This window comes from Rhinolophus hipposideros, assembly GCF_964194185.1.
Source record: "Rhinolophus hipposideros genome assembly, chromosome: 1".
In the NCBI taxonomy this organism is placed as follows: Eukaryota; Metazoa; Chordata; class Mammalia; order Chiroptera; family Rhinolophidae; genus Rhinolophus; species Rhinolophus hipposideros.
In genome coordinates, this window is record NC_138047.1 from 105886365 (window position 1) to 105899520 (window position 13156).

Below are 13156 nucleotides of genomic sequence, written 5' to 3' on the forward strand. Positions count from 1 at the left end.
TTGTGGGAGTTGCCCCTGCACCACTGTCCTCTGGCCCCACCCAAGGTCAGTGTGTCTGAACCAATGCTCTTCAATCCTCACCGCCAGGGTTTGCAGCCCCAGCCTTGCAGTGGACCCGCACACCCCTGACTGACCTCTGCCTGACCTTGCGCCTTACTTGAAATGAAGCTCTCTCTACACAGCCTCGCGTGATTAGAGATGGGCTTGATTCTGCTTACTGACCATGCCTGCCTTCTCCTACTCCTGATCTCAGATCTGCTTGTCTTTCTCTCCCTCTCCATTACCATTACCATTTATTGAGTGAGCGTCTACTGTGTGCCAGACACTGTAATAGGTGTTTTATCAACATTGTTCCTGTTATTCGCGACCCTACAAGACAGGTAACTGTTCGCACTTCACAGCTGGAGAGAGGTTAACTGACCCAAGATCAGGCAGTGGTGGGTACTGGGTGGAGTCTGAGCCAGATACAAGTGGTGACTAAATCAGCTCATCACTGGAAGTCCCTTTATGGGAAAAAGAATCAAGAGCAGGTACTTTCTGTCACAATGCTTCTGATGTTTAGGTTTGAGGGAGCTGATTTGCATTTGAAAGTGTGGCGCTGTCTTCTTGAGGTCTGTGAAGAGCACAGTAGCCGTCTCTAAAAAGACACCTTATTTGTATAGTTGACTCAAAGCACTAATAGCTGAAAACAAACTATTCCAATGTTTGTATTAACAAAACCCACAAAAAAGTTATAAAAATACTTTATTTAAATGTTAAAGAAAAAATTATACATTCTTAAAAATCATTAAAAGTTCATAAGTTAAAATGCCAAACGCCCAATAATTTACACAATGATAAAATCTAAAGTATGAGAATGCATAAAAATACGTTCAGTTGGTCCTCTCACCTAACAAAACCATTATAAAAATGAGATATACAGTAATTGCTAAAATTGGGCTAAAGGCACATGACACTCATTCCTTCATGTACACAGGCAGTCATCTTACGCCCCTAAAATGAAGAGTGAACAATTTATCTACAGTAGCAGGAGTACATTATATACTTCTAATGAAACTTTGTTGAAATTTTTACACCAATACTTTCTCCAATGATTCAAATAGATTTACATTGCAAATTAATTTCTGTTTTGAATAGAATATTTCTATTTTGAATCTGAAAAATTCACAAATCACTTGAGATTAAGAATATGCAAATGAATATAATTTATTCTGATTTCAACCACAGATCTATGAAGCTACAATTTTTTTCCCAGGAAACCACTCGCTTCAAGATGCAAAAACACACTAGCTTTTCCACAATGTCTACGATGCTTTCCGCTAGCTGGATGTTTAATCATTCACTTTAGATGCCCTGAAACCTGAAAGAAAAGCAGATTTATGTTTCACATAACACATTCTGTCTCATGCTGTTGGATTTAGTATTAAAAAGCACAGTTCAACCTGCATTCCTACAACACTATCTGGGCCTCCATAACCAATTATAAATTCATGTCAACAGAGTGGTCAAAAGCTCCTGAACATTTAAAACTGAAAGCCAAAGATTTAATGACATCAGAAGGGGAGAGGCAGGAGACACGGTCAGATGAGGGAATGTTCTTGTGGTGACACGTGTCCACAGGGACAATGGGCGTACAGTGAGCGTCCCCATGGCTCCCTCCCTTCGCAGCACAGTGTGCGGAGGGGACGCTACATGGCAGCGTGGTCCAAAGTGCATGCCAGCAACTCTGAGGTTACATCCTTATCTTCTTTATGTGGTTAGAGTGACTTTCCTTTAACACTCCAAAGGGAGGACATGCTGTCTGTTAGCGGAAATGTCCCTTTCCTTTAGCAACCCAATAATTTACTTAGTGTATTCACTTGTACTTTTCTGGGCCTAATGTTCATGCTGTCAACTGATGTATGGAGTGGATTTCCTTCAAGTTCTGATGCAAGCGACATAAAAAGAGGGGCTATCTCTGTCTTTTTCACCATGTCCCTAAGCGTATGGAGTGAGTACTCTCAATACTGACTTCTTTAATAAAAGAGTAATCTGATACTCAGCAAACAGACCCCACTGTGCCAGGCAGCAACCCCAGGCAGGGAGGCAGTGGGCTGTGTGGGGGGGGCAGAAATTCTATAAATAGCACAGAAGGCAAAGGCTGATGTGTCATGCATCAAATGTATATGAAGTAGCCAGAACAGGTAGAATATGGCAGAAGTTTTTTTCCCCGCAATTGGGCAAAATTGCCCATTCTTCCCATATCCCATTCCTTAGTCAACAGTCACTTGTATATAAGTTGATGGAAGTTGACTTCAATAGAAAATGGTCTAATGTGTGAACTTATCTATATTGGAAGGTGCAGAAACTGTCTTCGTGAGATCTTTGAAGGGTAGGGTGCCCTCCCGGAGAAGTAGTTCAAACTAAATTATACAAAAGGGGAGGGGTCTCAGTCCCTTTCATCTGAGATCAATGGATGAACAGCTCTGGTGTGAACACGACTGAAATAAGTCCCAAGTAGTCTGTGTCACCTGAAAACTGTCACGAAAGACGTTTTCCAAGTGAGGTCATTATTAGACATTCCATTCCAGAAATCTTACCTTTAGAAGTCATCCAAGGAGTGAGATCAACATTACAACCCCCATAAACTGGGTAAACAACAATACTGGAGTGAAAAATGACCACACGTGCCATAAAGCAATGTTGAAGCTGAAAATAAAAAGACAAAAGACACATGGTTGACAAGTCTAGCTGTAATCTACATATATATATATATGCTATTGTAGAGTCTCGATTTAAAGAACTCACTTTTTACACAGTTTGAGCAAGTTCATTTAGACAGCAACATTTATATATACATATAAATAATATATATGTAAATTACATATATACATACATACATACATACGTACATACACCGGGAGTGCCAAAACAATGTACACAAGTGGACACTTTGGTCACCGCAGCTCAAGCAGTAGGTCGCCATCATCAGAAGTGTCTGGAAGCTGATGGGAACCACTTTGATCACCTCTTGTAATTGCAGAAGTCAAATATGACTTGTATTCCTCTTCTGTTATCAGTATGTATTGAGTATTACTATTTTAATACAGTTTTCCTTTCTTAAAATGTGTGTACTTTTTTTTGGCGCCGCGTGTGTTTTCTCTGAGATGAGATTTAGCCAATATCGGAAATGCCACAATCTCTTCAAAGCCCTTGGAACTGGAATCACTAAAGGTCTTTCCAATGAGAGCTGGCATGGCTGAACAGAAAACTAAGCCTCTTAAAGTTCGTGTCTGCAGTGGAATGTGAATTAAAATGGCTCTAGACTCATTTCACTATATCACACACTACCAACCAAGGTAAAAAGACGGTTAAAAGCAATTTTCTATTAAAACCAGAATGAAAAAAGTAATCATTTACAAGTTGCTATTAAATTTTCCACTGAGAAAAACACTATTCTTATCACCAAGGTAAGAATAAAACATATTCTAAGTGCAATGATTTTTACGGTCTGAAATTATAAGAGCAGAAGTTAATTAGGGAAAACTATAGTCAATTCAATGCTTCAGAAAGTTACTGATTTTAATATGCAACATTTTGATAAACAGAACTTTAAAATAGCTATAATTACACTGTTCTGAAAAATCAGATTTTTGGGGTGATGTTAGCCTTATACAAAAATGTACAATAGCACACCTGTCACCCACGTCACTGAAGGGTTAATAATAACCACATTACAGTGTAATCTGTGCCAAATACCCTTAAACTTCAACTACAGAAAGCAAATCATAAAAAAACATACATTTAAACTGAGTAAGTACAAGAGTATATGGTTTTTCCAAAATCAAAATTCAATTAATGTAAAGAAAAGAACTGAAGGGTTCTACACAATACATAAGAGTAGTGTTTCTCTCTGTTTGGCAGGCTCCTGGGATTTGTTTCTTTTGTGTTTTTCTGTAATTAACAGATTTTTCTGCAGTGAGCAAGTATACCTTTATAAACCTTTTTTAAAAATCAGGGGTTTTTCACTGAGTGTCTATTTCAAACTTGTGAAGAAGGATAGGATTGTGGCATTGTTTGTAGCAGCAGCAGAACAGAAACAACAGGGAGCTGGTTAAATGACTCGGGCAGTGTCCATGCAGTGACAGCTATGTAAGAAGGCTGAGGCACACCCACAGCCAGCCACACGGAAGAATCCAGACTAGATGGCCCATTACAAAACAGAACAGGAACAATCTCGTAAACAGTTTGGCACAATTTACTGAAGGTGGAGGCACGCACACCCTGTGCCCAACAATTTCACTTCTAGCGATAAGTACACATGTACACACGTATGTCCATACACATCCAACAGAAATGTGTGCATCGGGGCAAAAGACATATACTAGGATGTTCTTAACAGCATCAGTGATGCCGCCACCAAACTAGAAACGATCCACATGCCGTCAACAGTAGAGAGAAGCTGGGATTCAGTCACAGGCCGGGCTGCGAACCAGCAGTGAATAACTGTTACACACAACACGACTCATACGTAAGGCTGCATGTGAACGGCCACATGTGAAGGATACATAACCTATGAATCCATGTCTATCCAGTTCAAAAAATAGACAAAACAAAAATAGAGTACTGAAGAGATGCGAAAGAAAGCAATTATGTAAAGGGCGGGACAGTGTTTCCCTGTGGGCGTGAGGGTGACATGATGGCACAGTTCTCTTTCTCGACCTGGGTGGGGTTTATGTCAATTCTCATTTCATGATCATTCATTCAGCTGTACATTGAGTTTTTCCAATTTCTGTACGTTTATACTTCACAACGAAAATGATTTAAAAAGCAAAATGCAGAATATACTATCTAACATGTCACCGTTTTATGTTTTGAACAACTAAATACATAAAGAAAAATACGACTGAAAAGGGAATCAGAGACTAGAAATGACAGGGAGGTTATTTTCCCATTATTCCTTTTTGTTTCTTTTGAATTTGTACCGTGTACTTCAGTAGCCGATGAACAACATTTTTATTCCTGTTCATCATTTCAAAGTTAACTTACCAGATTCCCGCTACGATAAAAGCAGCAGTTGTAATGGGTATCAAGGTTGGATACCTGACATCATAATCTTCAATTCCATGATACCATTCCAGGTAGAGAATGCAGTAAAATGCAATGGACAAGCTGATAAGCAACAAGGCACTGCCAACGAGAAACCAACTGCAGAGACAAAAATAATGTCAGAGTTGGCAGCACTTAGCAAATCACAGATATCCTACAAGTTTTTACTGGTAATCTAAAAATCTATTTCTACAGAGAATATCCACTGGAAAAGGGGCACAAAGGGACCCACAATGACTCAATCCCAGCTTTCAGAAAGGCTGGCTCTACTGGGAGATGGGGTGAGAAAGGCTGAGATGAGACATACGAAGGATGACAGTGTAAGACTTTGAAGACATGCATTCCTATATACTTTTATAAACTAACCAACCAAAACAGAACCCTGGTCACAGGGATGCATTTTCTTTAAAAATACTGGAAAGATAGCAGCTTCCTGTTTGTTTCTGAACTGTTGAGTCTGAGAGTAATCGGTACCACTAACTCCTCCAAGGTATAGGGCTTCTTAGAATGACGAAATTCCATTTGGAAGATTAATTCAAACTGCCTCTCGTAAAAGATTTCTAAATGAAACCCTCCGTTTTAGAAGAGCTCCAATCCTCCTTCCAGGGGTGATGTCTTCTTCCGCGCCTCGAATTCTACTCAAGACCTGACTCGGGTGTGGGAGGCAACCTCGTCAGCCTCTTCCTTCCAGCCCCTGCTGGTCATGGAGGCCAGTTTTGGGAAACCAAGTTCCTTTCCCAGTCTCCCAGCTCAACCCATTTATCCTTAGCTTCTCCACGGGGAGACTAGCATTCCATGTAGGAGACGGAGGGGTAACAGATGGTGGCACAGTCAAGTGACACAGGCACTGAGTGGACTTCCAACAACGGCAAGGTCCCAGATTCCTTTAAGGCATCTTACGGTGGTGCAGCTCTGGATTCAGAATTCTGCCAGGTGGCCTGCACAGCGGTTAGGAGCACGGTCTTCACAATCTGTGTGTCTGGGTTTGACTCTCAGGTCTGGCACGACAAGCTTTGTGGCTCCGGGCAGATGACCCCAGGATGGCCGTGACAGTGAAGTCGTGTTTACCAGGGCACTTCTCACACCGCTAACCCTCCACGGCGATTCGTGGTGTCCCCTGATGCTATCGACTGGGAAAATACTTCCAGGCTCCTCTTTAGGCATCTCCCAAGACCTCGCTCTCTCCTGCTAGAGGGTCCGCTCTCAACAGGGGTGGTATCGCCCCCAAAGTGAAGACCATCCGTTATGTATAAAGCACAGACATCCGTGTAGTCCGTGAGGGGGCGATTAGGGACAGAAAAAAAAGGCTCCTCAGGAGGTGACAACAGAGAGGCTGAGGAACACTGTGCTAGAGCTCTGGTGACTTCCTTGCTCCGCCAGAGCCTTCCTTTTACTCCTGTCAGTTTGTCATCATCGCATGGCATCCTCGTGTGGCCACTCTGTCCAGAGATGGTAAAGAATATTAAAAATGGGGAAAAAACGTCCGCGCAAAATAAAGTACTGCCAGTCAGTGGTCCTCAACCCTTTGCAACTTTCTAAAAGGAAGCGACCTGGGCCAGTTTCCAAATTTCTGACTTAGTGGGTCTGAGGAAGGTCCTGACCATCTGGGCTTGTCAATTTAGTTCCTTTTTTCTTTTAACTCCATAGTCGATTTTGATACACGCAACCAGATTTCTTTTTTTTTAAATTGTGATTTCCAAAGCACCACAATGTCTTGCTTTGCTTTTAAAGCTGACTTGTCTCTCCTGCCTCTGAACAGACAATCTTAGAGCCTTGCACAGATTTAAAGAACCCTGATGCCTCGAGCTTCTGAAGTTGGGCTAATCGCAGGGTAAGAAATTACCTTAGGCATCAGAGGAATGATCCGTTTTCCAGAAAGCACGAGGAACCCACCGTTTTTCAAACTGCCCACTGCTTCCAGCAGCCCTCAGCGAGCAAGAGCACGGTGCTCCTCCAACCTTCACCTTGGAGATTACTCGTGGCTTTTCACTCTGATGATACTTTTAAGGCCAGGCCTACAGCTTCTGCTTCCTTTTCATGCTCCACAGCCCTGGTCCCAGATTTGAGTCCACAAAACAGCAGGGCGGGTGCTCCTGGGCACTCCACTTACTCCTACAGGCGTCCCAACAGCTTACGTGTGTAACTAACTCTTCCTTACCTCCCCATTTCCTTAAACTACTAAGAATATTTAATATGTGTAAGGATACAAATAGATAACTCCTCTCATCTATCCTAAACCTCAGAAACGTCCAGACTAGGTGCTCGTATAGCATCCTGTGCACACACACACACACACACACACCCCACATGACCTATTATTTGTCTGTCGGCCTAGAATGAGCAGCTGGAGGGCTACAAGTGGGCCTTACCTATCTCATCACCACAGCCGAAAACTTCTCAGGCTCTCACGGAACATCTGATGAACAAAGGGGCAGCTGCTACTGGTGGTGTTTAAAGTAACTATTCCCTCCTTTCCTTGCCCAAGTTCTAAACCAGTTGAGAGAGACGAGGAGTGAGGCTGAAGATCAACAACATTTTTATTTTATTTTATGAAGATCAATCATCAGTTTTCTGACTGACACAGCTGTGGAAAGATGGCTTTGGTGAGCGGGGACAAAGCGCCTCCTAATACGGAAACCCAGAAATAGACAGGCTTACCCACCAGGTCCCAAGTCGCAGTGAAAACCCAGCAACCTTCTCATATGGGGGCTGCTGTGCAAAATGAAGGCATAAAGAGCACCGCAAGCTGTGCTTCCCATGGGCAGCTGGCTCCCAAGAGGAAGAAGGTGCTGAGCTACGCGTCATCTAGCTCATCGCGAACTCAATCAGGGAGTCACACTGCCTCCCAGGGAAGGGGTGAGTGGGGAAGGGCAGGAAGGTAGGAGTGTTTCGGGAAAGTTACTGCTCGTGGAAATAAGGACAAAGAGGAACAAGCTTTCTGCCTCCACTAGTTTAAACAAACTTCCCTCTGCCTATTTTCTCCTGACTGCGTGCACCCTCGCTCTCCTGGGTCCTCCTCTGGTCGTCACTGCCCCTCCTCAAGGCCTCTGGAGAAACTGTGTCCCCTGTGATAACACAGGATCACACACTTCCGTCTGCTCCCTTCTACCCCACTGGTGCTTCCAAACAATTATGCTTTGCCCTATGCAAACGACCCCTCCCAATGCCAGATCTGACATTCACCAACATCTCTCTCTCTTTTTGCTATTATCTCGGGGTCTCCAGCATGTTCCCGGAGGAATATGGGACATAATTCACAACCTTCTCTTGTCAACTCCTGAGATTAACTTGTGACCTTCACCTCAACTCGAACTCAGTCACGACCTGCAGTTACCTTGTTGGTTGTAGCTACTCTCTGAAAAGAAACTCGGAGACCCTTTGCTCACCCACCACAGTTCTCACTCCCTCCTCCTCATCCTCCTGCACTCTACCTTCTCAAAGACGTTCGGTCAGTCTTGCTCCCTCCATGATTTATGTGGATTTGGTTGTTCTCTCACTTACTCCCTTTCCCATCCTGCAACACATTTATGCTGAAAAGGTACACTGAAATAATTTCCAGTCCCATCCATTCTGCTGCACACGTCTAGAGCACAAACTCTTACTCATTGTTGTATCACCAGCACCCCTAACATGGTGCCTAGCTGAAAGTAGGTACATATTAAGCGTTTCAACAGGAAAATTATAACATGAAAAATAAGACAAGCATGTTTACCTTATGAAGCAATAAAGCTCTCTTACCTACTAGTGTGAAAGTTTTCTTTAACAGTGTTAAAGAAGTCAACATAATAAGTCACAACAATGGATGCCAATATCCAGAATCCAGAATGGATATTAAGTCTTGGAAGAGGTTTCTCCTTTTTCTTAACAGCGGTGGAGGCTTCTGCAAATAAGGGAGATTTCAACTTATTAAATTACCATAAGCTTATGAGGAAAACTTACACTTCTTTTACGCCAAATAAAATAATGTCCTAGCACAAGAACCAGATTCTCTCCCATTATAGCACCAATTTCTTCTGTAAAACCATCAAAAGAGGTTTCTATTTGCAGAAATAATTACTAGGAGCCCGCTATACAACATGTTCAATATAGTCAGCTTTTTTACTCCAAGTGAATTTTGAAATCAAATTTACATATTCAGTCTTTCAGAAAGATGGATACCATCTGACAGTGTAGGAATTTTAGTTTTACATTTTGTCTAAAATAATTAGTCCTATTAAGAAAAATGCAAAAGGCAAATACTAGAGTACAAAATGGACTTGTAATTTCCAAAAATACTACCTATGACTATTTCTTTTAATAATTTTTAACACCTCCTCATAGGGCAGCTCAAAAACAGAGATGGCACACTGGAGGTCTACTCCTAGCACAGGACTGTCTACACAGGTGATGGACAAGTCAAATTTCCTCCATCTGGGACCCAATCAGAAAGAAGAGGTGGCTAGGGCTGGGTCTAATGAGTTATTTCTAACAATTTCGCCAGGTGATTAACATGCCCTCTCTTTCAGCTCATAACCACCGGTGTACATCCGAGGTTCTCAACCTGTAGAATTCCTAAGAAGCTTGTTCATGGTACAAATTCTGGGAGACAGTACCCTCCAAACTTATACGCCAGCGTGCCTGGGCATTATGTTTTCTGTGTTTATTTTTTTAAAGGTAAACAATGCACGTGGTTCACAACACACAGGACAAAAAAGATCTAAAATGACATCCATGTCTCCCAGACCCCCTGCCCAGGAGCAACCACCAATAACGACTTCTATTTAATTCTTCTATAACCTATGCACCTACAGGGAAACACGCATCACACGTGACCTGGTTTGCACCCAAATGGTGACAGCCCATACATTGTTGTGTAGGCGAGGCCACCTCTGAAAGTCACCCACGTGGGCAGACAGAAGTCAGCGTGGTGTGTGTCATCCACGGGTACACCCTAACGTATTTAACCAGCCCTGTGCTGCCGGGCAACGAGAGGGGTCCGGGCGCTCGCCATCACGAGCCACGCTGCGGGGCAACACTCGGCAAACCCGCCCCCGGGCGCCGCTGCGAGTCTGTGTCCTCGGCTGATTCTGGGACACCGACCCGCTGAGCGTTTTGTATGGATGTTAGCAAAGAGGTGTTAGGTCAGCATTCCTGGGAAGCTGCAGCGCAGCCTGACGCGACGGTGCGCAGGGCGACGGGGCCTCGAAGGGCCTTTTATGCGCCAAACACCCGCCTTGCAAAGCTGCTTGGCTCGCCTTGAGACCCGAAGCCCGGCCCGTGCCGGCTGCTGGGCAGGGCAGGGCGGCCCGCCAGGCCGGCCGTGTCCGGGCGTCTCGCCTCCGGGCCCCGCGGGCGGCTCGGGGCGCGCCCGGCAGAGCGCCTCACCCGGCCCGGCGTCGCCCTCGCGGTCCAGTGAAGCCTCGGCGTCGGGCAAGAAGCGGAATCGCCGCCGGAGCTGCTCCCGGGCCCGCTGGGCGTCCATCTTGGCGTCCCAGGAAACGGGCGGACGTGACGTCAGAACGGGCGCCGGAACTTCCGGTAGCGGCTTCCGGGCGGAAGGCCCTCCGTAGGTGAGAGGTAGCGACCGTGTTGTCTTCGAGGTTTTCACGCGTGAGCGTCTAGGGCGGAGTTGCCTTCGCAGTCTCCGCGCGCAAACGTGATTCGAATTTCAAAATACTGATCCTCTCCTGGCCGAAAATACTCCATTTTCTTCCGAAGGACCGAGCTGACGGACGCGGCTGAACGCGCGCCATTGTCCTCGGCGCCCCTGGGCCCCAAACATAGAAAGTCCCCTCCGTGGAGGCGCGATGCCCAGCCCCGGCCTCTTTCCTGCTCCTCCTCGTCAAGGATAGAAGGCCGCCCTCAGGGGAGCCCAGGGCCACTAGGCCACGCGTGTCGCTGACCACTCGGGTAGACGCGCGAGACAGCCTGCTCTCTGGGCCTGTCTCCTCCCCTGCGTCACCGGGACTGAAACCTGCCTCCTAGATTTGTCGTGGGCTTTGAGTGCGGGGCACCCGTTAAGTCCGTGTCCAACCTCTGAGACTCTGCGCCGGCTGCGCACGTGGGCGCCGGCTGGGTACTGTCCCAGGGGACCCGTTTCCCGTCCCTCGGGCTCATGAACCGAAAAAGACGGGGCGTCACTCATCCACAAGTCTCTCCGGCAAGAAGCCTGTTGATGACTCTCCGGCGCGCTTCCCCTGTCGGCGTGGACTGAGCGCCCGCCACCGGCCACGGCCAGGGACCGTTGGGCCGGTCGTTGGGCGACGGGGAGAAAGAGCCGGAAGCCATGGCGTTGCGGTCGAGCTTCCGGACCGTAGATGGTCGCAGACGCGCTACAGGACGTGGCAGCCTTTAGAAACGCATGCAAGCGTTTCATGAACTCCACGTTCTCTGAGTGGCTAACATGCTGAGGACGGAGCGTGCACTCAGAGGTAAGTTAGAACCAGGAGGAGACGATTTCCGGGCAGCGCCACAACAGACACTGTATGTGCGGTTCCGCAAGTGCCAAACAAAGGGCAGTGCCCTCTGCTCGCGGCTGTGAGGCGCACGGACAGTGGCTCCAGATGTGGCACTTACAGGAATGCACAGCCCCGAAAGCCACCCAGGAAGGAAAAGCTGAATTAGTTGGCACTTTTTCATGTCTTCTACATGACCTGAGTATCTGCAGAAGAAATGTAATTAGAAATTATCAAGAAAAGAAGGTCTGGTTTCCGCTGGTTTATTTCTGTCATTTCCTGGGCCTTTCTGGCAAACCCGTTGGAGCAAGGGAGGAACAGCTGGCTGGATCGTATGGCCTTTCTACACAATACCTCCTCTTTCCTGTTCTGTGTTTTTCTTTTCCTTTCAGCCTCCTAAGGAACCAGGATTCAACTCTTCAAAGCCACCTGGGGCCCTGGCCCTCCTTTCTTCTCTCTCTTGTACAGGGTTAGAAGCCTTGTTAATAGGAAGTGAATTTCTCCTATCAAATACAGTCTTCTGTTGATTGTCTCCTTAAAAGGTTAGTGCCGGGTCTCCCTTGTAACCGAATATTCCCGAGAGTATTGCAGCAATTCCAGGGTTTCCATATGTAGTATGTTCAGGTCAGATCCGGTTTCCCCTTTGGTGGTTTCAGGGCCTTTGTATTTGGATCTGAAATCCTTCCAGCTTTTTTCCCCTGATATTTTCAGTGGTACTACTTTGCACACCATATTGATGATACTTAGAAGCAGGTTGGAAAAAATCCAGTATTTACTGACCACATCTTCATTGTTGGGGCCCATTGAATAAGTTCTTAAATGTGTGCACCTTAACAATAGATACATGATATCAGTGTGCTACCAACCAAGAAATTTTCATTTTCAATGTGGATTACTTGTGGGGAAAAATGAATTTGACTGACCTTTGCTGGCCTCCCTTTAGCAACATGGTTAAGACCAAAATGTTTATTGAAGTGTTTATTAAAAGACTGTTTAATCTTAGCTCCATCAATTTGGGTTCTTGGGCATTATTTCATTGTTTTAAGTATCCATTTCCTCATTTATGATACTAGAGGTACCAGAGTGAAAATAAAGGCATGTAGTATGCATTCAAGTAGTGGTAATTACTATTTGTTACTATTTGTTAACCGGGGCTTCCAGGCTTCCAGGTCTGGTTCCTGCTCATCTCTCGATCAGTTATTCCCTTCTCCTTGGGTTCCAGTTACTCTTTGTTGCAATTTCCCTTTTGCCTGTTCTCTCCCCAGTTGATGGGGGCAATGACCATGTCTCAGTAGCTCCCCAATTCCCCAGTGCCATGTCTTAGTGGTTCCCCAGTGCCTTGCAAACACCTGACATAATGGATAATTCCATTGTCCAGTTTTCACTTTGGCCTTTGATCACAACTAACTGGCTTTCGGTGTAGACATATATAAGCCTGCCCAGCATCCCTTTCTCTGAGAAACCACTTTCCCTCCTTTCTGCAGGAGTCCTGCAGAGTTCTCAGGAGGCTAGGAGAGGGCATATGACCCAAACCAGATCCATCAGTCCCCAGGACTTGGGCTGGGGCTCTCCTTACAGACCCATGATGCTCAAACTTGTTGAAATTGTAGAGCGCCAGGGCTTTTGTGGAACAT

The 13156-nt window shown here is 45.5% G+C and overlaps 1 protein-coding gene across 2 annotated transcripts; it reads right to left on the reverse strand.

The window, feature by feature from the left end:
- Positions 1–727: 727 nt before the first annotated feature.
- On the reverse strand, positions 728–10579 carry TMEM128 (transmembrane protein 128). Of its 2 annotated transcripts, XM_081058337.1 has the most exons (5): positions 10453–10579; positions 8827–8968; positions 5029–5187; positions 2580–2688; positions 728–1360 (listed from the first exon to the last, which is right to left on the reverse strand). In XM_081058337.1, the coding sequence occupies exons 1-4, from the start codon at positions 10547–10549 to the stop codon at positions 2589–2591; spliced, it is 498 nt and encodes a 165-aa protein (XP_080914463.1). In that variant the 5' UTR covers positions 10550–10579; the 3' UTR covers positions 728–1360; positions 2580–2588. The 2 variants fall into 2 exon arrangements, with proteins under 2 accessions (XP_080914463.1, XP_080914464.1); XM_081058338.1 differs by lacking the exon at positions 2580–2688.
- Positions 10580–13156: the final 2577 nt, after the last annotated feature.